This window comes from Protopterus annectens, chromosome 5.part1 (genome assembly GCF_019279795.1).
Source record: "Protopterus annectens isolate FY-2018-M chromosome 5.part1, PAN1.0, whole genome shotgun sequence".
Lineage (NCBI taxonomy): Eukaryota > Metazoa > Chordata > Ceratodontiformes > Protopteridae > Protopterus > Protopterus annectens.
The window spans coordinates 647,126,063-647,152,817 of NC_056736.1; the positions used below are offsets into that span (position 1 = coordinate 647,126,063).

Below are 26,755 nucleotides of genomic sequence, written 5' to 3' on the forward strand. Positions count from 1 at the left end.
CATTTTACTGAAACCCAATGAGGACCTTTTTATTTCATATTTATTTAGATGCAGTATATGAAACTTTAATTTGTATATAAAACAGTTTGTAATATCAAGTAATATATTGGTAACCTGTAAGAAATACTGGTGTTATAGTGAAGGACTTAGGCACTTTTCCTTGTTAAGGATCCAGCACTTGTTCATATATTCACGAATTTGACAAGTTTATTCGCCCTTATTTGTGTTCAGTTTACTACAAAATATATGAAAACAGTCAAACCAAGGGAATTGTTTATGTTGTTTCTTGTATCTGTATGCAATTCTGTACATGCAAGAAAGAACATGCCCTGGATGTGAAGTTTTTTCAGCACTTACTAGACATTGCAAATAAAAATTGAAGGATGACTACAAATGTTCTTTTAAATTTTTGATGTTTTGAGGATCATTTGGCTGGTGACTTTGGAAAGAGATTTATGATAGATTAGGCAGGATGCCGCCTCGGAGAATGGCATGAGCTCCACATATTTCATAAAACATATTTTGTCAGCCATGGGTTATATATGCTGATATCAGATGGCCTCATTAACTCATGACTTGCATATAAGGTATGGCACTTTTAATATCCTGTTTTGAAAGGTGGACTACATATGTTGCAACTGATCTTAGCCAAAAGACAGTAAAGTTGTTTGACTAAAACCTTGTTTTACTATTTTAATAAAATATTAAAAGTTCTTTGAGGTCACTACTTGGTGTTAACCATTTTGTTAGCATTTTTCTACACAAATTCTAAAATATGTTTGTAATAATGATTGATTATTTGCTTTAAGTGTCTATAATACTGTAAGGCTGGACACTCATAACCTGCTGTATATCATGAATCTCACATAAAGAGCTGAATGGTATGACCTTACCAAAGACAAAAAATAATCTTAACAAGTTATGTGCAACTTCCTTACATCTGGTCCCTGAAATAACAGTGTTATTATATTGGCAAATAACTACTGATGCACATATTACATTTTCAGTAATTTTCACATTTTGCCAAGGCAAGCCATATGCTAAGTTTTTACTTGGCTATCTCCTATTAGAATAGTTTAACTGTATTAATCTTTGTGTACTGCTATAAAATAACTTGTACCCTTGTACTACACCCTATGTGTGTATATAATACATGAATCTATTTGTAAATACAGAAACCTCACATGATCAAAGGTCAAAAGATTGAGACCAGCAAGCCAAAATCATATAATACTGAAACCACACAACACCCAAATGCGCAAACCGCTGATACAACCCACTTCAACAAAACAATACTATACAAAATAAAACACAGCACTATATACCTCAAAACACAAACAAAAACTATTTACAACATTAAATAACTACTAACTAACCTTCCCTCAACAAACTGGACTATTTAAAATCAATCTAAGTGGAGGGCCACACCTCCACACCCCCAACTATATATACCAACTCTGGGATCACACTACAATGGAGAAAAGGGCATACACCTTTTTCTTACCTTATTGTACTGCACATATATGCACTACTGCTGGGAGCATAAGAAATGTCCGCCATATTAGCTCACATACTTCCTATACAAATTTAAATGGACATAACGCATTTACAAATACTAACTACATCTTTCCTACAGCAATATCTGTATTAAGACATCGGCACTTTAAATTTCAGTCTTCTGACACTCGGCATTCTGAACTTTCCATCTTTTAACCTTCGATCACCTGCATTTTCAGTGTTTCAGCTATCCGGTCTTATCTACTTTGAAATGGCGAAATGCCAGAATGCTGACAGCCATATGACCGACATTCAGAATCTCAACATTTCGAGTACATCCATAGAAAGGAAAATAAAATGTCCTTTAAACTGCTAGCAGGGGAGCTATGCACCCCTGCACCCCTCCCCCCGTGGGGGGCTCTGCCCCCCACACCCCCCCGTAACTTTAATATACCAACTCCGAAATCGCACTACAGTGCAGGAATGGAAATCTTTCCATTCCGCACTATAGTGAGATGCCGCTTTCACATTGTTGGTATTCCAAATGTCGGCCATATGGTTGTCGGCCATATGGCTGTCGGCATTCTGGAATTTCAGCATTGTGAATGGGACCTATATATATATATATATATATATATATATATATATATATATATATATATATATATATAATATATATATATATATATATATATATATATATATATAGTTGCATGTTTATATATCAAAAAGTTGAACTATCGAACACACCTTGTTGCTCAGCAGATGATTGAAAAAATACACACAAAAAAGTAAAACATTTAATCATCTGAGATGCCTATCATGGATGAAAAACAATTTGGTCTAGCCCACTTAACTTGTTAGCAGACAGACAGAAAGAAAGGAATAAATAAAAAAAATATAGTTGCTTCTTGTTTAGAAACACTATTCATGATATATAATTTATATATATATATATATATATATATATATATATATATATATATATATATATATATGACAACGAGAACACCGACACCGGAAGATTGACAACGGAGAAGATCGACAGTTGAGAATCCCGATGCTGCGAACACCGACATGTTAAGGTAAGTGTGCGATAGGGACGGACGTTAGGGTCAGGGTGTGGGTAAGGTAAGTGTGCGATAGTGACGAAGTTTAGGTTTAGGGGCGGGTTAAGTGAGTTAGGGTTAGGGTGCGGGTAAGGTAAGTGTGTGATAGTGATGGACTTGAGGGTTAGGGGCAGATTAAGTGAGTTAGGGTTAGGATGCGGGTAAGGTAAGTGTGTGATAGTGATGGACTTGAGGGTTAGGGGCAGATTAAGTGAGTTAGGGTTAGGGTGCGGGTAAGGTAAGTGTGCAATAGTGACGGACGGAGTTAGGGTTTGGGTTAAGGTTAGTGCATAGATAGTTGTGTTTGTAAGTTTTAGTGTAGGTTTGTAAGGTTTTTGGTGTGCTTGTGTTGTGTGTGTGTTTTTTGGGAAAGATATTTGTTTTGTTGTTTGTCGGGATTTTGGTTTGTTGTGCATGTGAAGTTTCATGTTTTTGAACTTTTTTTTTTCTGTGTTTTCATGTCGGTTATCTCCTTGTCAGCGTTCCGCATTGTCGGCGTTTTCAGGTAGACCCATATACATACAACTAAAAGCTTATCCCACTCAGTATTCAGACTTATCTCCAGGAAAGCCATCCAGTACCTCCTTGCTTTACAAATGGATAACAGAGTCGCATGCCTAGGTGAATGGAAGCTTAGTATTTCCAGTTGTACAACTTTTTATTTTCTCAGTTACACTTCATATAGAAGACAATGGTTTTCATAGTACCATGATAAAGAAATTAAATCACAGATCCTATTTAAAGTGACCCTTAAGATTTTAGAATTGATCCATTAATTAATAGCCTATTTTCCTTCTACAGTTTCAAATGTTTTCCTATTTTATTTTTAGCTTTAGAAGTGAGAAGTCTAGTTAATGTGTATGCCTGATTGATTTAAGAAAGTATATTATTAGAAACCCAGCTGGTCTGTATAAGGATACAGAGCTCAGAGTCAGGTAAGATACTAAAATATTTATGTTCTAAAACATAACTGACTATGGATCATTCAGATCATGATGAAAGGGTCATCTAGGAATTAACCTTTGAGGTTATCATATAGCATAGGATGATGGTTTGATTATTTGATATTTACTGAAAATGAAATATGTGCATCAGTAGTTATTTGCCAACATAATAACATGGTTATTTCAGGTATTTACAAGAAATTTCCTGTGCTGAAATCAGCTTCAAATTAAATCAAAATCAGGTTAAGTCAAAATGATGTATCAATATATGCATAACACATAATAGCAAAATGGCATTCGAGTAACATACATAAAGGATTTGTATAACTATGTGGGTATTAGCCAATACATTTATCAAATCCCAATCTGTTGACACCAGTCTAGTGAAATGACTAACTTTCCCTCTGGCTGTGTGGTTGTGGAGGATGTTATATAAAACTAGGCTTTGACTTGACGTACTTGGAACATAACTGCTTACGTTGTTGTTTGCCCGGTGTATTATTTGTTTATTGCATTATTCTTTTTCTCATTAAATTTTACAAATATGTATTTATGTTCAAAATGTTAGTGCATGGGGAACACTAAAATGAATAAGTAGCAGAGAAAGAGCAATCTTTTTTCTCAGTTTTATGAATTACTGCTTTTTCTTATGACTATTCTTTCTATGATTTGAAATTATCCTGATAATAAGTAACACAAGTGTGGTAAAACATGGGGTTTGCAGGTGTCTTGCTCCTTTGCAAAAATACTTATTTTAAGTGTTTGATTATATTTTTACAAATACCTACATTTCTCAAGTACATATCTAAAGCCTTTCTCTACCAAATAGGTTTCATGCTGACAGGTATAACCTATTGTGTTTAAAGCTCAGGCATTTCAGTCAGATATGAGACATTAAATAAGGGGGGTGTACAGGATGAAGTCCCCTGAATGGGGGGGGGGGGGGCTTGCCCCTATTCCCCAAGATGGCTAACTTATTTTTTATTCCTCGGATTCAACAAAATGGTCAAAATTTCAAAATCTTCCCAGTAGTAAGGCTGAGCCAAGCAAACTATATAAGAAGAAATGCAGAACAAATAGTTCTGTAACTATTGCTGGTTCATGTTCTTTATAATGCCAAGATATGATAAACAGCTATCAACCCTTGACTTTGTAATTTTGTATGAAATGTAGTTAATAAACATATGAAGACTGAAGCAAGCCCATGTTTTGCAAATAGCTGCCGTGAACAGAGTAGTCAGCCATTATGAAGCAAGAAAAATCACACCAGAGACTAACCTGTTATCAGTGTTATATAAAATGTCATATGTTCATAAGTGTGTACTAGGCTAATGGCTCTGGAACCTTTACAAGCCTAGCCCATAGAAGTGCCCTGGCATTGTGCTGCCCGACGTTAGTTCCCAGTGCCTCTATCAAGTAGAGCCACTGGAGTGATCCCTGGGTTGAACTTTCGATTTCCCATCCACTCATCAAGATTTATCTTGAAGAGGGCCAGTGAGATGCTCAGCTTGACATATATGGGAAGTCTATTCCATAGCATGGGCAGTCTCTGGGTTATGAACCTGTCCCTCCAGCATGTTCTGTTAATTGTGGTAATGAGGGTGAGGTCTCTGGAGTGTGTGGTGCAGAGGGAATGGGACTTCTTTAGATGTAGCATTTCTAAGACAGCTGGGTCAGACATGGCTTTGTAAGTCAAGCAGAGATCACCTCTTAGTAGATGATATTAGAGAATAGCTGGAGTTTTTTGAGTCTGTCCATGTGTTTAAGGCCTAGGATCCTCTTCGTGGGATACTTTTGTGTCCTCTCCAGCTGTTGCAGATTTCTAGTGAGGTACATGCCAAATGGGGCATTATACTCTATGACTGGTCTAATGAGGGAAGAGCAGAGAGAGACGATGACCTCTTTCTTCCTGGATGCAAAACCCTTGGTAATGAGATGTGCCACATAGAAGGACTTTCGGACCACAGTGGCAATGTGGTGGTCGAAGGAGAAGTTGCTGTCAACCTGTGTCCCCAGATCTCTTAGAACACCTTCAGTGTTCAGTGGGCTCCCATCGACGCAGTAATTAGTGGGAACTGAGTTTTTCCCATAGGGAATGATGATGCATTTTTTTGGCCTTACGCTTAAGGCCATGGTTTTGACACCAATCACCGATCTCAGTGAGGCCTTTCTGTAGGACGTCTGTATCACCTGGGGAGTTAATAATGGCTCCCATCTTGCAATCGTCTGCAAACTTGGTTAGCCAGAGTCCCTCCGTGTTGGCCTGGACTCTTGAGAAGTAGATACCAAACAGGAGAGGACCCAGTACCAATCCCTGTGGGACTCCACTCATGACTGGCCGGCAGTCTGACTTGGAGTACACTACTTTCACACTGTGGGTTCTAGCTGTGAGCCAATTTGCAACCCACCTAATGATATAGTTTGGTGAATTTATCAATAATTCCTAAGTGAGAAATGGTATCAAAGGCTTTGGCCAGATCGAGGTAGGCTATATGAACTGCCTTACCCTCATCCACAGCTCTGGTGACTGACTCAAAGTAGCCAACCAGGTTGAGCAGGCATGATCTACCTTTCACAAAACCAAATTGTGTGGGATCTAGAGTTTGGAGATTCCCTATATCCTTGTTAATTAGGTCCATGATGATGTGCTCCATAGCCTTACCTTACATATCAGACTCATCAGGCTAATGGGGCGATAATTTCCAGGGTCTGTAGTCGCTCCCCCTTTATGGACAGGAATGACTGTAGCAGTGCACCATTCTGTGGGGACATAGCCTAAAGTGAGGCTGTGAGTGAACAGGACACACAGATGTGGTGCCAGTTCACTTTGTAATTCATGTAAAACACAGCCAAGGATATTGTTGGATCCCATGGAAGCTGTGTTCTTGGCCTTGGACAATGCAGCTTTAACCTGTGCTGTGGTATTGCTGGGTGCCTGGCATTCTTCCAGTATTGAGATTGGTCCCTTTAGGGGGGGGGAGAGGAGTAAAGTTGGCAGTGAATTTGTCAGCCAGTATGTTGGCAATATCTGTTGGCTCAGTATAGGAGGTACCATTGTGCAGTAACTCAGAGCAAATCTGGGTATTACTGTGGAGATTCTTGATATAACTATAGAAGACTTTGTTGTTTTTAGTGTTTGCCACAAATCTGCCTTCATAGTTGGCTTTGGAAGTTTTGATGAGAGATCTCAACTTTTTGTTGAGGCTAATAAGGGCATTTTTCCAGTCTTGGGACTTCACCTTTTTCTGCAACAGTTTCTTCCTTCTGTAGTAGAGTTTATTAATGGCAGGGGACCACCAGATTGGCTTCCTTTTTTGGAGGAGAGCATCTTGGTTCTGTTGGGTATGGCTAGTTCCATGCATTTATGTACGTGTTCGTACAGTGCATTGGTGTATGATTTGGCATTCATGCATCTATTTTCCATTGGCATGGGTGCTGTGAAGTTAGTCACCTCTGTTTTTAGGAGTCCAAAATCAGCTTTGGAGAAGTTTTTCATGGTGGATACCTTTGCGGGGGGTGTGGGTGAGATGTGGATTTCCATGGTGATTAGTTTGTGGTCGGATTTAACCAGGAAGTAATTGACCATTGGTGTAGAGCAATGGTTGCCCATGTTAGTAATATCCAGGTCAAGGATGTTGCTTCCTCTAGTGGGGGTAAGAATAAGCTGATCCAGGGCATTGGTGCTGATGAATTCCAGGAAGCGTTGGGCCAGTGCATTGGTGCATGAGTAGTTTTCCCAGTTGATGGAGGGATAGTTGAACTCACCTAGTATGAGAGTGTTGGGTTGGATCTTAATAGTTACCAGGGTGCTTAGAAATGTGGAGTGAGAGTCATGGGACATGGTTGGGGACCTATAGCAGGCTACGACCTGAATCGCCATCTTACCCAATGCTAGTTGTACCTGGAGTATCTCAGATGCATTATGCTGGACTACTACTCTGGAGGTGAGCATATCCTTTATGAATATGGAGATACCATCGACTTTGGAGCTTCAGCCCATGTTCTGGGGATGAAAGTTGTGGAATGAGTTATAGCACAGGGGTGCTTTCTGCTGCTTTAACCCAGGTCACTGTTACAGTACAAATGTCAGTGTTCTCCATTTTAAGGAATGTTTCGAGTGAGTGCATCTTGAGATTTAGACTTCTAGCATTGAGCAGCATGACCCTCAGATTGCAGTTATTTATAGCTGTTACAATGGTAATTTGATCTTTGGAACACTGCCTAAAAAGGCACTATAGGGGTGGCAAGAGCCTTAGCCAGTACCTGGAAACCCAGGGGTAACAGATGCAGGCCATCTCTGGCAAAGCATCAAGGTGTGTTAATCATGTTATCCCAGGCAGACAGATACTGTCTCCCCTTAGAATGACACCAGAAACTTAGCAATTGATAAAGTCAATAATTTTCTGTTTGTACTGCGGTATCATTCTGGGGGATGGTAGAATGCTGCTCAGGGCTAGCGTCATACCTACATGGGCCACATAATCTGAGAGCTCCACCATGTCTCTTTTCATGTAGTCCAGGGAGGTGCATCTCAGGTCATTCACACCCACATGGACAATGAAAGAGTCATACTTGCACTTGTTGTGGAGTGACCTGAGTACATGTGTTATGTATCGGATTCTGGCACCTGATAGACTGTTACCCTCTCTTTATTCAACCTAGTGAGTGGAACATCAGTGTGCCTCACTATTGAGTCACCTATGAGTATTGTACTGGGAAAGCTGTTTTGCCTTAGGGGCTTAGGTTGAGGGGCACGCTGTGTAGGTGAGCTATGTGTCTTGTGGTTTGTGCTGTGTTGTGGTGGTCAAGTGTGTTTCTGCCTTGGAGGTCTCTGCTGTTTGTGTAGATTTCTGTTGAGAGCCTCCTCGAAGGTGGGTGTGTGGTTTGTGTTTTTATGTGAGGGCTGTGGTGGTAGGTGTTCTGGATGGCTATGTGTTCCATGAGCTGTAGTGCAGGTGTTGACCTTCTCCTCTTGACCAGCTATTCTGGTCTTGGCTGGAGAGTGCATGGCTTCCAATTTGGAGATATAAGTGCATCTCTCACAAGTCTGAGTGTTGGGAGGAATGCCTAAGTTCACCAGGTTAATAGGAGAAAGTACAAGGAAGTGACCTTTAGATATGGCAGGATAGATGGTTATCATTACTAAGTACTGGAGCTCTTTCCTTATAGGATGTCTAGGCTGATAGCACTTATGTGTGCTACAATAATTGCTACAAAAAGCCTGATGAAGTGCTAGGTGAATAAGCTAGTTAAAGTGCAAGAGAGAAGAGAACTAGCAAGATCTAAGAGAAAAATTGAAGAGCAGACTTGCTGGCACCAGTAATATTTTACCCCAGCTTAGTGGCGCTGAGCGGCGTGGAAACCCGAGCAAATGCAGGCTTTTAAACCAAAAGTTGAAAAGGATAGAAAAATTGCCCAAACAGCCATTAAACTACAATTTCAGAGCCAGAAACTACTCCTCTTGTGGTAGATAGGCTACTTAGTGCTTACCACTCCTACTGATAAGCTGGAAGGTTTTCTTCTAACACAGAAAGGTCTGGGGAACTCAGAAACTTACAAAACAGTCCTGGATACAGCAAATATGTATTTGGACTACTCTAGTAATATGAAAGGCAGGAAACAAGCTTAGAACTTTTTTTTAATGTCATCCATTACATTAAGAAAGACATTGAGCATAAAACTGATGCCTTTATGAAGGACTGGTAGGGTGTTGAATACAGGGATTTCAGATTTACTAAAACTATATATCTCAATACATTTATTAAAAAAGTAATAATGTTTGATTCCTTCAGTTTCTTTAAGCCTTTACTGAACTCCTAATTCATTTTGATGGTAGGGTTGCCACATTTTAAAGATGTAGGAAATGGAGCACATAATCTAAGAGATGTTTCTTCAAATAGCACTCCATATCAAGTCAATGTAAATTATTTCTTTCTACTTTGTTTTTCCAGTTATTCCTCAATATTCTATTCTTGTGGTTACTTCTATCTTACAGGACCGTCTCTTTTTACAATACTATACTTTTATACTTCATTTTAACAAAGAAAAACAATTGTTTTTTTTAAAAATGTGAGTGTCCATTTTTAATCCTTTCCATTTGTCATAATTGACCAAGTTAGGACAGAGTAAGTCCATTTTATAGATGGTAATCTCAGTGAGAATAAACCAGTGGCAGCTGGTGACTTCAAATCAAAGGAGGGCTGCAGGAGACAGTTGAATGAATGGGGCCAATGGAAAGGGGTGTGACCAACTAGAAAGGGGTGGGGCTATGCTCAAAACCACAAAACTGTGACTTTAATTAAATACACTGCCTTGGTGCCAAACTGTCATTATGACAGTCCAATCAAGACAAAATGAAGTGTAGAAGAAAAAAATATTTCAATGCATTGGCTACATGACGGCTTACTTAATATCTAGATGGAAACAAAAAGGTTGTAAGGCATGAAACAATAGATTACTTTTAAATACATTACTGGAATGCTAGTCAAAATCAGGTATAAAAAAACAAGCAGCACTCAACTCAAACTACTTCTCCTTGCACTGCAGTTCTAATTATAATTTATATTCAGCTTTATAAAAGTACCAAGTAACATACAGAAAGTAGCAGTCTCTGTGATACCCCCACTGATAAAAATGTTTCTTATCCAAAGAAGACCTGCTGCCTGACAACTATCTACTTGTTTCATGGGGAAAACATGATCAAAGTAAAAAATGAATAGCAAACAAGAAACAAGCTCAAGATATATTGCTTAAAGGATTACTGCACAAGTTATGGACCACACATGATAGATTGTCATTCTGTTTAGTTTACTGGTAAACAAAAAAAACACCAAGGGAAAGTAAAAACTTTCCACTCACACCACAAGATTCAAAAACACCCCAAAACAAAAAACAACAATGCTGGCAGAAACACAGATGGCTGAAGAAAATCTGTTTAATAAAAATGCTCAGTGCTCTGGTACCTTATATACCAACTGGGCTAATTGTTCACAATGTTAATAATTAAATAATCAATTTTCAAAATTTTTTTTAACGTGTCAATACATTCACTAAATACAAATACAAATAGATGTTATAAAAACTATTTGAAGAAAAGGAAACACATAAAAAGAATTGAAAGAAACATACAATAACATGACATAACATCCCCCACATTTTTACAAACAACCTATTCAAAAAACTACAATTGCTTAATCATATCACATAAATAAAGTACAAAATTACTAAATTTCAATAAAAAAAATCAAAAAGTGAAATTACTATCCAAATTCATATCCCTAGGATGTAATGTATGATAACTAACTATCATTTTATGCTCCAACCTATTCAATTCCCTTTTAAAGTTTCCCACAGAATTTCTGGGATGTGCCAACACACTGAAAATAAACCCATCACTACTACCATTATGTACGGACACAAAATGGGAAGCCACAGGACTATTTAAATTACTCCTCCTGATATCACCCAAATGCTCAAGAATACAAACTTTTACCTTCCTTGTGGTCTGACCAGTATATACCAAAAGGGACTAGAACAGTCACAATCAATGGCATAAATGACCCCACAAGAAAGGCAATCAAATCTTTCAAAAGCAAAATATCTTTTGTCATTAATCTTGACACCATGCAAATTTCTCACTCTGTTGCATACTGAATAATGTCCACACCTATACATACCCACTTCCCTTCCAGCAAAGGGGCAAGCCGTCTTTTTAATAAGTAACTCCTTCAAGTTACTAAACATCCTATAGGAGAAAGTTATGTGTTTGGGAAACAGCCTACCAACTGCATATCATCTGTCACGATGTTCCAATATTGCCTCACAATCCTTTCTAACTGCTTGGAAAAATTAGAAAATTTAGTTACAAAAAATAACCTCTGATTATCATCCTGATACTGAAATACCCTACCAGCTTTATGCTGTTCAACATAACTTCTCCCACACAGCCTATGCTTGATCTCAAAAAGATCCGCTTCAGGATACCCTCTACAAGAGAACCTTTCCTGTACCTCATTCAAAAACACTTCACGATATAAAAATTCAGAATTGTTTCTGAAAATCCTTCTCATTTCACCCTCTGGCAATGCCCTAATCAAATGGGGAGGATGCATGCTACTAGCATGCAAAAAATTATTCACCATAGTAGGCTTTCTATATGTTCTATGTTGCACTGTACCATGTTCCCCAATGTAAAATTCAACATCCAGAAAAGGTATCCTTTGGGATTGACATTCCCAAATCAACTGTAAGCCATGTGTGTTACCATTAAGATCCTGCATAAACTCCAAAAATGAAGATTGGCTGCCCCTACAAACAAAAAATCAAATCATCAGCATTTATAAAAAAACAACATTATTGATGAAAAAGGGTTTGCAAAACATGAACTGCTTCTCGATCTCCCCCATATAAATGACGGCATATGATGGGGCAAATGCTGCCCCCATCACAGTCCCCCTAAGTTGTAAATAAAAGTTACTCTTCCACATAAAATAATTATGGGTCAAACTAAACTCTAGAAGAGATAACAAAAAAGTAGTACGGAGACCCTCTCCCATCATTTTTTGCATGGCCTCCAAGCCCCAACATTTATTAATGTTGGCATATAAGGAAGATGCATCAACTGTTGCCCAGAAGTAGTCATTGTCCCACTTCATCCCACACAATGCCCTACAGACATCATTAGTATTCTTAATATGAGATGGCACCTTCATCAAGTACTTCTTAAAGTGAAAATCCAAACATTTATTAACCCTCTCTATATATGAACCCACACCAGAGATGATGGGTCTCCCCGGCGGATTATTTAAATACTTGTGAATTTTTGGAATAGCATAGATATACGGATGCCTAGGTTCAGACACCACAAGTTTGTTAACATCATTTGCCTTCAAAAACCTAAGCCTCTCACCTTTCTCAAATAATTCACAAAGATCATTAGAAAAATTATTCAATGGGTTGCCAGATAACTTCATATAAACATTTTCCTGTAACAAACCCTGAACCATACCTTCGTATTGTTCCATATCCATAACAACCCAATTGCCACCTTTATCCGCAGGTCTTACTGCTACTTTATCCAAATTAGATCTTAGCTCCTTCAATGCAAGCCATTCATTTTTCTTAAGATTGTAACTAATTTTACCTTTACGAAATTTAACAAATTCCTGCTCAATCCTAGTGCAAACTTTGTTCATACCCAGTAATAGCACCTAACTGTTTAGGCAGCAAAAAGGTGCTATTTGAAGGAAAATATGGTACAACCATGTGTCCATAACCCGCCCCAAACCTTTCATCACCATTTTCACCATCACAGTCATTAGGTTCACACAATTCAAAATATTCAGGAATATCATAAATACTTAAATTTAATAGATCATCACTCTCAGAAATACTCGAAGTTTCTAAATCAGAATGTCTTTCATATTCAGAAAAGAACACCCTCAAATTCAATTTTTGAACAAACCTTTAACTTCAATAATGATGTCTGCTAGCAGCGGATGTTTGGTAGGTATGAATTTAGAACCTTTACATAAAACATTCAGCATGTCCTCAGACAAAGACAATTTAGATAAATTAATAACATTTAAATCACCCTCAAAAGTGGGTCGACACACTGCAACAAAATTAGAGTTCACATTTAAAATAAGAGGGGCATTGTCCAAACTCAAGGGGTCAAAGTCCCAAGACATTTGCAGAAATATCAGCAGAGCCCAAAAAGTCATTACTAACATATTTCCTTACTTCTTGTTGTTGTAAGGCTTCCCTGGATTCTTCCGTGACCAAGTCTAAACTTGCCAACTCGATTTTCCAGCCACAGGAGGGTTCTTTGTTGATTCTGCCCTCTCCGGGGAACTTTCTGCACCTATTTCTTCAAACAATACTTTTCCTACTTCCAGTCATCTCCATCAAAGAACAGGCGGACCCAACTTCCTTCCTGGACATGCGCACTATGGATTTTTTATGATAGAGTCACCCCTTACGTGGCCAGGTATATACCTCATCATTCCCAAAGTCTCTCACATCTCTATTCAATTTATGTTTTTTGATGAACAAGGACCTCCGACTCAACCTTATTAATTTTTTCATTGATATTCTTGAAGGCACTGTAATAAACAGTTTGGGGGGTCTTTTCCATATATAATGGTAGTAGTGAGGGGTTTATTTTCAGTGTGTTGGCACGTCCCAGAAATTCTGTGGGAAACTTTAAAAGGGAATTGAATAGGTTGGAACATAAAATGATAGTTATCATACATTACATGCTAGGGGTATGAATGTGGATAGTAATTTCACTTTTTGATTTTTTTTATTGAAATTTAGTAATTTTGTACTTTATTTATGTGCTATGATTAAGCAATTGTAGTTTTGTGAATAGGTTGTTTGTAAAACTGTGGGGGATGTTATGTCATGTTATTGTATGTTTCATTCAATTCTTTTTATGTGTTTCCTTTTCTTCAAATAGTTTTTATAACATCTATTTGTATTTGTATTTAGTGCATGTATTGGCACTTAATAAAAAAAGTTTGAAAATTGATTATTTAATTAATTAACATTGTGAACAATTAGCCCAGTTGGTATATAAGGGGATGGATGGTTTGTTGCTTTGAAATTGTTCCACTGAAGGTGAATTGCTGAGGTACCAGAGCACTGAGCACTTTTATTAAACAAATTTTCTTCAGACATCTGTGTTTCTGCCAGCATTGTTGTTTTTCGTTTTTGGGTGTTTTTGAATAGTTTACTGGTAAAGCCTGCAAAGATGACTGCAAGACTCCAACAAATGTAGTGAGCTTCTGAAAATACTGTAATCTTATCCTTTATTACAAATACTATCATATGCATTTCAATACCTAAGGCTTATATGTTATCTAGTTATGTAAATATTATCTGCATGGCAACAACAAAAAGGCTTTAAATGTTGGTAATTCTTTAACAGTATGCTTATTAAAGCTTACTTGCATCTCACAATCTCAGACAAGCTTACCCGATGATCATTAAAGCATTGCTATTTAAACACAGAGCAAAAGGCAGTGCAATAACATGCATTTTCTGAATAATAATAAGCATAAATCAACAGTATAAAAATATGACAGAAAACCAAAACATTTTGCAAAATCAAGGCCAGATGAAAAGCCACTGTAGTCCTTGTGTCTACCTTGGATGGGGGGATATTCTGCACACTTACACTGCATAACTGCTCCTTGCCTTGCTTGGACACATCCAGAGTCACTACATGGGAGAGTGGCTTGCAACAAGCATGTCACAATTTGAAATGTCTCTGGCTAACGGTAATGGCCCTGACACATTTGTCATATCTCTCAACCTCAGAGCAAGAAATCTGGACAAAGCCATAAATAGAAGTGGGACAAAGGCCCAAAAATAAGGAAATTTTTTAAATATTGCTCTTATAAACTTAGAAAGATAATAGAATAGTAGGTCTTGCATTAGTATGAATTTTCTGAAGGTTATGAGATCTAAAACTCAAATGTCTGTCAATATTTTCTAACTTCAGTCTTTAATGATTTGGCACTAATTTGCCAGAAAATCACATTTATGAAAAACAGACTAAAAATGTGATGCAAAAATATAAAATAGCCACACAATACAGCTGTAGACCTGTCAAAGAAGGACACTTTTTAATATTAGTACTGTTAAGTTGAGCAGCTGACAAAATAAAAGAATCTACGTGCATTTCTGAAATAAAAGTAATCTATAACTTCGGTCATTACAATTATTTCTTAATTGTAAACCCTCCACATTTTCTTCCAAAATTGCCATTTTGCAGAGGGATTATTAGGGAGAGAGCAACATTTTGAGCCAAAGTCAGGGGTAGTTATGAGGTCTGGATATACCTTATTTTATAATGCGATTTATTTGCACATACCTGTCAACCTTTTAACACAGGAAATCTAGACAAGGCCAAATATATTGGGGAAGGGACATACAGGCAGTACTAAAAATTGCTGTTGTATAAACTTAGTTGATAAAATAACAGGTCTTGCTTTTAGCATGCATTTTTCTGAAGGGTATGAAGTCTGAAACTCAATATCTATCATTATTTAGTGACTTCATTTGTAAATAATTTGCCAGAAACCCACATATTTTATGAGGAACAAACCAAAAATAAGAAGCAAAAATCTATTCATTCTGTGAAAATCTGGACAGTTGAGAAGTACAGTTCAGCCGGGGTTGTGTTTGAGTTTGCCGCCCTTCCCTCCCTCACAAAATCATGGTCAAATGGGGCCCCTCTGCAGCCATTCCAATATCCCATTACTTGGCTATTTCACCCCATTTACCATAAACACTGTAATGTGCATACTGCTTTACTTCTACGATGATTGGGATTTCATTTAAAAGTTTTATTTTACATTTTACAGCACAAACACTAATAGACATCTGCTAAACAAAGTAATGCAGTCTCACAATGAAAATAGACTTAGCATTAAAACTTCTGTGCCCTTGAATCTCACATTCATTGAAACAGCATTGAAAACCACATTCAAAGAAAATACATCTGGCCAGTAGCAGATAAAGATTAACTTTGGTCTGTTTTCAAATCATAGGCCCTTTCCATGTGAAACATACATGTGTTCTTTGATACACCTTCCTGACTGTATTAAATTGTATTCCTTGTATAATATAGTACAGTTGTTAGAGGGTGTTTTAAATTTATTATTTTGAACATTTTTCCAGTAAACAATGAAACAAAATGTATGCTCCAATAATGACAAAACTGCCCAATTCAGAACATTTCCATCAAAAAAGTCTACTCAACCTTCTACAATCCACCAGTATCAGTAAATATGCACAATCTCTGCAGAAGTAAAAGTCATCTAAATAATTCCACATTAACGAGATCTGTAACTAATGTAGAGGTTGCTGTTAGCAAACAACATTATAGTTCATTGTTTCATTTACAAATAAAGTGTCTGTTGCCCTTGAGGAATAAATTGCCCATGTTACATTAAAAAATGATATGCCAGTAATATTGCAATAGAAAATGGATGGCAAACTGATAACAGGTTGATAGTTACTAGGTATCTCCACCAAATAGAACATTCTTGGGACTGCAGCATCAACCCTCTTTTAAAGTACAACACAGTACAGTACAGTAATCAGCAATGCATCTACATACTGTGGGAGTAGAACCCACAGCCTTCTGCATCAAAAGCAAGTACACTACCTGTTGTGCTATTAACAATACAAGCAGACTCCGCATAAGCAGCACAAAACTTCTCTTCCCCTGAAGCTTTTAGCTCCTTGTAAAATCCACTCGACACTCAACTGTATCTCTGAACTTTGCAGCACATAAGCACAAGAAATCTGAAAAAACACAAAATGTATTCTAGGGGGGACAAAAGCCCCAAAAAAACAGGGACACATTTTAAACATTGTTTGTATAACCTTGAAAAGTTGCTAGAATAAAATGCTGTGCTACCACCATGCAATTTACTACCAAGTCTTGAACCCAGGACCCTGTACACTACACTCAGAACAACATACCACTATGCCACATTAGCTGTTTCTTGAAGGACAGGAAGACTGAAACTTAAATGGCTATCATTTAGTGAATTCAGTTCTCATCATAGCTCTCAACCTCTTAGCACAAAACACCTGGACAAAGCCAATAATGGGGGAATACAGCCCCCAAACATATTCAGTGAATTCAGTTCTCACCATAGCTCTCAACCTCTTAGCACAAAAAAAAACCTGCATAAAGCTAATAATTGGAGAATACAACCCCAGAAATAGGGGCACATTTCAAAAATTGATCTTATAAACGTAGAAAATAGCTAGTTTTATGTTACCATGCACTTTCAGAGGAATATGAAGTCTGAAATTCAAATGTCTGAAAATCCAGAAAACTCTAAAACCACAGATTTTATGAGGAACAGAACAGAACAAAAATATGAGGCAAACATCTGAAGGCTTTTCATAAGTGGTGGTGGGTAGGGAATTCAGGTTCTTGCTACCTGCACCCAGGTTGTGGGTTTGAACCTGAGTTACTCCCTCTAGCCACCAGTTATAGTTAGCTGGGGCATTTCACACACACACACACACACACACACACACACACACACACACACACACACACACACACACACACACACACACACACACACACACACACACACCACTAAAGCAAGTACATGGAGATTGTTAGCTTCATTCAAAGCAGCCAGCTGCCTAGTCCTGTGCAAAAGCATTCCTCCATAAGCCAACCACCTAGTCCCATGCAAAAGCAGCCAGCCTCTGTTTCCTCCACTCCATACGCCTGCCTCATTCAAAGCAAAAGCAGCCATCCATAAGCCAGTTCCTGTTCTTGGCACCAGAATGCTGAGCACATATGTGTTCCGAAGCATTCACAGACTGCAGATCTTGCAGTCCGATCCCCTTCCAGTCTATGTGGTTGTAACCGCATAGACTTCTGAGGCATCTGTAAGATTGCTACCTTCTTCTGAATCTGGACTGGTTAAACAGAAGTCCGGATTTGAGTTTCCATGCATGCATACATGACTTCCAGGATTTTTTTATTTTGTTTTTCAGCTGGAGGGTGGCTGCAGTCCTGCAGTCCAATAGCATGAGCCGCCACTGGAGAAAACTCATCAAATTCCTGGCAATGCATCAATCTCACTTAACTTTTAATGACAACACAACAAAAACACCAGCTCCTTGAGTGCTTTGTATTCATTGACAGGTAAAAAATCTGGTAACAGTTAAATTCCAAGTGCGAGTCTCAGAATAGTGAGAGTGAATGCGCAAAAAAATGGAAACATACATATACTGAGGCCAAGATCCCTGCGTATTGAAATATTACCTTTTCTCTAAGGTATGATGATCCTGAAGTACATATGCATATGTTATGGGGATGTGGGGTACAACCCATCACATATAGGGTGCAGTGGTGCCTGACCCATGCAAAAAATAACTTTAAAAAGAACAGCAATTGTCAGTATTCACTGCTTCAGTTTCACTGTTTTTTTTTTATTCAAGGATTTGCAATTACTGTTGTCAGAATTATAATAGGGTACTTGTGCTTTAAAAAAAATATATTTCTCCATGGGATTATACCACCCCACTTCCCTCACATGTAAGATGGTATCCACTTCACCCCCTACTTCTTATAAATACCATCTGCAGGACTGCACAATCACAGAGAAGGAAAATTATCTTAACTCGTGCTATATAGGACAATTTCCCTGCATCTGTGATTGCTGTTATTGTGTCATACAGAATAAATTAGATGAACAGAGCATACGATAAGTGAGAAATTCAATTTATTGTTTCTTACTGAGTATTTCCTTGATTAAATGGCATGCTCTAGTCATGAATATTCTACAAAAATTATGATATTTGTTGATATCCTTTGAATGGAGCTGGTGGTTCATGTATTTCTACTTGCCCCACAAAAGCTCTTCCCTTCCCATCCATAGTCGATCTCTTATCAGTCACTGTAATTTTACTAGCAGTGAAGAAGTAAATAAACCAAAAATATCTACTAGCATAAAGTCTTGCCTCTTGGCTTTAGATGTGAAAGGCCAGGGAACAGATTGTTGATGTAGCCGATTTTATTAACTGCTCACAGCATAATCAGATGATAACTGTCAAACAGATCAGACTAGTAAATAATCTATCATTTACAGTACATGAGAAGTATTTTTGTAGCATATTTTTAAATACTGCTTAAATGCTGAAGTCTGCTCATGTGAGTACATTACAAAAGAGACACACATTGTAAATACAGAAAAATATGTAAAATGTGATACAACCAAGATTTATATTTTTGCAACATGTCATATTTGGCTGCAGAATATTCATTTATGTAAAATATAGTGATTACATATTTGTAAATGTACAAAACTCATTTGTAATAGATATCAGATAAAATATTAGAAAGGTGACTAACTAAGCCTGCACTATAAATATTTTATGCTAATATACTTTCTTTCAACTGAATTCTTGTCAACCACTTTTGTCTTTCAGTATGAAAAATGCAAGCAGAAGTAAGGAATCCATGAAATTTACAAGCAATAGCAAAGAGTCTGTATCTCAGGAAGCTGCTGATAACAAAATCAGTTACAACCTTCACTGCAACCACATTGATGAGAACAGCAGAGGGTTTGGGCGTAATGTTATAGTGCACAACCATATGGCGTGCTGTGCACCTCCACCTGATTATAATTCAGTGGTTTCATACACATCTCCACCTAAAGCAAATTAGGAGAGGCATCTTTCTGTTTTGCCTAATTTGTTCTACAATGCAGCTAAACATATTTTCATCTAAAGACATTTGAAGTCACGTTTCTTCATTCATTCTTCCATTTATACTGTAATCACTTTTTATTCTACAAGCTTTAGCCATGTAACTGCCACAGAGACAGTCTGAAGAAACTATTTTTTTAGAAAACATTTAACAAATAAATTAAGGAATATTTAATTTTACTACTATATAACAGTTAGCAAAAAGTGGTTTAAGAAACTGTATTTCTAAACTTGAGAATGTATGGCACTTAAATCATGTTATCCCTTTTTGTTAATATTATTTTAACTAATATACTGATAGTAGTTTAATCATAAAAGGCCAAAATGTGACAGAATGTATAGATAATTTACATTTTTATGGCTGTAAGACTGCTTGACTAATGCAGATGACTGTATTCTTGTTGTCATTCTGTGTATTATAAAGTGGCGTTTTTCTTTGTTTTCTCAATATCCGTGTCAGTTTGAAAACATGACAACAGCTAGACACTGCTGTCATTTTGTCCACGTGGGAAAAAAAAGGATGTTGATTGGTGTCTATCATAATCCATTTATTTTACAAGATAAAAACCCAATGAGAAAAGAAAATTCACAGATACCTAAGGCTGTAGTACATCACCAAAGTGTGTTCGTTTTAGCCTGGTCACACAGAAGTGGAAGTAAAGCTCACCCCGTTCAGTTTCCATTTGTGAGGGTCTGTCCTGGTCCTGCTGCCATGTGCCTAAAATAAAAGAACAGTACAGAAAATAGTAAAGCCTATGAAGATAGATCCATATGTATTCTTTTGTTTGGTGAAAAAGAAAATAGTCAGCACTGAGCGCAAAACTCAATGTAGGGACTCTTACAAATATTGTTTTGCTTTCTAATGGGACTTGTATTCTTTGTTGCTTTTTTATATTATGTAATTATGCTATGTAAGTCTATGTATCAAATACTAGTGCTGTGTAAAACACCTGCAAAAAGTGAAAAAGTACACTTGTGTAAACTTACCATAACAGTAGATGTTTGAATGATCACTGTTGCAGTAGCCTTACCTGCAAGGGTTATATCTTGCTAAGGATATAAAAGCCAGACAGCTTCCATATCTTAAGGGAACCTTTCATGCACCCAAACCACTAATCAGCTCAAGCCGAGCTGACAAAGAAGTCAAGTTTAGGAGCCTGACCTTTCAGAGCTTCCATGCCAATATAGAGAGGAAGGCTAATGCCCAGAGAAGAAGAATGCAAAGAAAAATAAAAGGTCCACACCCTGACATAAAAACATACAAAAATAAGAGGTATGGAAAGAAGGGATAGCTACTGCAGCATTGATCATTCAAATATCTACTGTTATGACAGGTTTACTTACACAACTGTACCATGTTCGTCATATGGATTATTGCTGCAGTAGCCTTAGCTATATGGGTAGATTACTATAGCTTAAACTGCCTGGTGGGAGGATGGATAAGAGTCCAGGATCCATTGAACAGTGGTCTTTGCAAAGCCTGTCCTAGACCTGGAGAGGGAATTTAGTTCATAGTGGTTTATAAAATTGTGCACGGAGGACTGAAGTTGCCCTTTATGGGATATTTTTAGAATCCAAACATTTCCAAAAAGAGCCACAGATGAAGCCAAGACCCTGGTAGAATAAGCCTTGACCCTGTCTGGAATTGTTTTGTTGTGGTAGATATAACAAACAGTAATAACATGAGACAACCATAGTCTGCTTTGATACAGGTTGTTATTTCTTACCTTCATAAAAAATGAACAACTGATCAGATCTTCTGAAAGGCATTGTTCTGACTAGATAATACCTGAGTTGTCTGTGAGCATCCAAGGTCTATAGTATCCTTTCTTCCTCATTTTTAGGTTCTGGAGAGAAGGCAGGGAGATGCGTACCTTGGCTTAATGCAAACTTGGATTCCACTTTAGGTATAAATGAAGGGTTAATTCAAAAGGAAATCCTGTACTTCTAGAAAATGAAGGTATGGCTGACCCACCATAACAGCATACAACTCAGATATCCTTCCTGCAGATGTCAAAGCAATTAGTAACACTGTTTCCATGTTATGAACCTAAAATCAGCCTGATGAGCTTGTTTAAATGAAGCAAAAGTTAGTTTTTGTAACAAAAAATTAAGACTTCAAGGAGGAACCACTTGTTTTCTAGGAGTCTTTGTATACAACACACCTTTCAAAACATTTTTACATGAGACTGCATTAAAAGACGGGGATCCATGAGTAGGCATGCTGACTTGGACAACAAAGTAACTCTAACAGAGGAGTAAAAGAGGCCATAGGATAGTAACTCACACAAATAATGTAGGACCACAGAAACACTAGCCCTAAACAGGTGTTGGTTCTTTTCTTGGCACCAGCTAGAAATCGTTTTACATTTACTAATATATGATTTTCTTGTAGCAAGTTTTCTTGCCTCCATTAATATTAGTTGTACATCCTCAGAATAAAAATGTGTCTAAAAGGTATTAAGATTCTATCATCCAGCTACTCTGGTGGTGCAGAGAGATAAAGACCTTAATACAGCCCAAATGACACGGGTTTAATTAGAGGCTCAGGGGACTGATGGAGCAGTAGGGATGGATGGGTGTAACCATCCTGTGTGGGTGGACATCCATCAAGGATGCTCCCTAAGGGGAGGTGTGGCCCAAAAAGGGGAGTTGCCTTCCGATGTAGTGGATTAGTGTGGGAGGCAGGGAAGGGAGTGGGCAGGGCATATAAAAAACAGACATATGCAAAAATGGCTGGCTCCCAGGACATCATTAGGATCAACAACCATCCCCAGCAATACTGGAGTAAGTCTGGGGGGGATAGGAAATTAGCTGATAGACCTGGCGTGGACATGGAGCACTGTGGAACTATGCCATTAGAATGATGATAAGGGGACCAAAACAAAAATTAAATGAAAAAAAAAAAAAAGATTCTATCATCCAGGCAGTCAATTGTAGTCATTTGGGGTCAGGATGTATCAAACACCCCTGGTCTTGTGTGAGTAGATCTGGCCTGTGAGGAAGTATTGCCTTCCCATCCTTTTCAGAAGGAGAGAGATTAGGATTAGCCAAATGTTTACCAACAGCTGCGTTTATTAAAGCAATAGCTGCTGGGTCAGATCTGGGAGGAGTGTATCAAAACTTAAAAAACTGAGGAACTTTATACAATCTATGTGAGGAAGTATTGCCTTCCCATCCTTTTCAGAAGGAGAGAGATTAGGATTAGCCAAATGTTTACCAACAGCTGCGTTTATTAAAGCAATAGCTGCTGGGTCAGATCCGGGAGGAGTGTATAAAAACTTAAAAAACTGAGGAACTTTATACAATCTATCTCCTTTCTTGTGGGCAGCAGGCTTGCTGTCAGGCAAGTTACAGGCTGTGACAAACAGATCCTCCCGAGTTGAAAGAACAGGAGGGAACTGAGGTAGGTTCTGGAAATTCCAGTTGTAATAAATCATCATACTTTCACAGCAAATGAGAAACACCATGATTTTCTTACTGAAACAGTCGACTCATTCTGGAAATGTTTTCAAAGAAAGAGTGATCTTCACAGGGATTGATCCTAGCCACACTCCTCAGAATTTTGATCAAAAACCTGAGGAGACAAATAAGAATGTGTCCATTCAATCATTTTGAGACTCAAAATCTTGAATCTCTTGAATATCTTCTAAAAATGAAGACTCTATTTCCCTGTTACCAGAAACAGCCATACAGGAAAGGTTAAGAGCCTGAGCTAAACTCAATAACTCACTCCCATCCAGAGTAACTGAGACAGGAGAAGAGATATGTCTAAGTTTTTGTTTCTTTTTGACTGGAATATCTGAGGACACAGGTGCAGTTTTGCCAGGAAACCCCTCCCTTAGGGTTGGCATAGCTTCCTGGCTATGGAAAGTTGCATTCTCTGCCCCTTCTCCCAGGACTGATGAGTGGGTCTCCCTTGCCCACCAAGGGCACTCTAACAGCCACAAATAAGTTGTCTAAATCTCAGTCCATGATAGTTGTAGGGACTACACCAGCAGGAGCCAGGAAAATAGATGAATGGTCTGAGGAACCCGTTTTGGCCACAGCAGAGTCACCAATCTGCAGCTGAGGCACTTTTTCAGCCTGCTGTAGTGGTAGAGGCTGTATAGTAATTTTATTCTTTTTGAGGCTGGAAGAAGGAAAAACCAAGTAACCAGAGGTTGTTCCACTGCTAATCTGATGAAATATGCTCGATTCCCAGGGAAGCCTGGTAGCAGTAATTGGTACAACAGGAAAGTTATAAAAAAGTAATTTTCCCAATTAAAACACTGCAAAAAAGAACTTTATACACTTAACCCAGCCCCCAAAAGTAAAATAATACACCACAATTTTAGCCACAAAAAAGTAGTTTTAAATTAGTTTTAACTTTTTTTACCACAAAAGTAAAAAAGTGACTCTCTTGTTAAAAAGTAATTAAAAGTCACATGACAGTCATTAAAAACACATTATCCTACCTAAAAAATAATGATTCACAGAAAAGTACAATTTCTGTCATAAAAGTAAAGTGGAAATTGTTTGTTCCTCAAAGGCAGTTTATCTAACCAGCAGAGCTCCCTACTGACCATCTTCAAATGCAACCTAGATCAATGGATAGGTGAGCCTAAATTCACTCCTGGGTGACACCCATGTCCCTTATGGACAGAGGCAGTTAGTATTAATTACCATAGTGTCATACCTCTGTGAACTTTGCTCACTTAACTACTGGCAATTGGGGCAACTTGGGATAAATATGGCTAGGCTTGTCAGCGCTCTGGGGGCCATTAGGCTAGTAACCTCCTATGAACCTATGAAGCTATAGAATGGCATTTGTTGACTGTTGATCCTCGAAAGCCCATAAGAAGAGCATCCTTTAGTGGCAGGAGAGCTCTAAAAGACTTGACACCCAAACCTGACTTCTTATTCAGCTCATCTTCCGCTGATTAATGGTTTGGGAACATGGAAGGTGCCCAGAAAGCTTTGGAAGCCAGCCAGCAGGATATAACCCATATAACTAAGGTTACTACAGTAGTGATGCATATAACGAACATCAAGTTGACCTTTGAGATACACATCACATTATGAAACACAGGCCTACTGGGATTATTTCCAAAACCACAAATACTCGAACACAAACTGTAGCATGAAGAAATCCACCAAACTGCTAAATATCTGCAACACACTCTTTTATTATTAAGCGCTTTTCGTCCAACTGAATCGTAGGACTTCCTCAGATAAAATTAATTTAAAAACATCAGTTTAAATAAAACTCTAAAAAGGTCACATGACCTACATATTACATATTTAAAGCAACAAAACTAATTTATTACAATCCATTAAACGTGTCATTAGAGCATCTTAAAGCCAACCAAAATATCCCACCAAAATACTTTCAATAAAAATATATTATTTACAGAAAAAAAAATATATATATATATATATATATATATATATATATATATATATATACCTGTGAAATTCAAAAAATGCACAAAACCAAATATTTGAAATATATTCTAGTAACAAAATGTGCCCAAACTCACTACCACTTATTATTCATATATTTGAAAAAATCTCAAATATAGAAAGAACAGAAATATATATATACATATATACTTATATATATATATATATATATATATATATATATATATATATATATGTGACAAAATCATCTATCTAAACTTTTTAATTTTAATAGGCACATAATAGAACATTTATCATTAAGCCCAAGGTATGTATAGGCATTAAGTCTTATTTGCCAAATAAGTTCCAGTTTCTCCAGTAACAGAGAAAAAGGGCCACCCCTGGGATCATTCTTAACTTGGTCTATGACCTTAAACTTAAGTTTATGATCAGGGAAAGTAGATCTATGCCTTGCTAAAGCACTTTCTTCCTTGTGTTTATTTATGCTGTACAAGTGTCCATACACTCTGTCCCTTAATCTACGATGTCTTCCCAATATAAAATAATGGACAAACTTAACATTTTGCTACATACACTACTGCCTTAGAACTGCAGTTAAATTTACATTTACTAGTTATTTTAAGACCATTAATAACTGTACTAGTTCCTTGCTCCATTATGTTTCAATAAGGACCATTACCACACTGAGTCATGCCTACTTTTGTAATAAAGGGCTTTTTTCTCCTTCTCTAACAAGTTCTTAAAATGTAAGCCCTTTCTCAAAATAAAATTAGGGGCATTCTATTATGTGCCTATTAAAATTAAAAAGTTTAGATAGATGATTTTGGCACATATATATATATATATATATATATATATATATATATATAAGTATATATGTATTTCTGTTCTTTCTATATTTGAGATTTTTTCAAACATATGAATAATACGTGGTGGTGAGATTGGGCACATATTGTTACTAGAATATATTTCAAACATTTGGTTTTGTGCATTTTTTGAATTTCAGAGGTATATATATATATATATATATATATATATATATATATATATATATATTTTATTGTAAATAATATATTTTATTGAAAGTATTTTGGTGGGATATTTGGGCTGGCTTTAAGATGCTTTAATGACACATGTTTAATGGATTGTAACAAAATTAGTTGTGTTGCTTTAAATATGTAATATGTAGGTCATGTGACCTTTTTAGAGGTTTATTTAAACTGACGTTTTTAAATTAATTTTATCTGTGGAAGTCCAACGATTCAGTTGGACAAAAAGTGCTTAATAATAAAAGAGTGTGTTGCAGAGATTTAGCAGTTTGGTGGTTTTCTTCATTCTACTGGGATTATTGCTATATAATATATAGATATATACTTATTTTTTGTATTTTAAAGGTTAATTGTCAGTATTACTTTTGTTTAAAAGTATTGAATATTTATATCTGTTGTGTTTGTTAAAAACTTGTGTGAGATAAATCTTAATGCAATGTATTAAACCAAAATTTTTCTATACAAAGGAAACACTTTATAGCATTCTTATTCC

The 26,755-nt window shown here is 37.1% G+C and overlaps 1 protein-coding gene across 2 annotated transcripts in view; it reads left to right on the forward strand.

Annotated features, from left to right (window-relative positions):
• The window catches only part of FLT1 (fms related receptor tyrosine kinase 1), a 1,018,969-nt gene extending 998,714 nt beyond the window's left edge, over window positions 1-20,255 (forward strand). For both annotated transcript variants that reach the window (XM_044073267.1, XM_044073268.1), the window contains one exon: window positions 19,529-20,255. In XM_044073267.1, coding sequence (XP_043929202.1) covers window positions 19,529-19,766 — 238 coding nt within the window. In that variant the 3' untranslated portion in view covers window positions 19,767-20,255. The remainder of the gene's footprint in view (window positions 1-19,528) is intronic.
• Window positions 20,256-26,755: the final 6,500 nt, after the last annotated feature.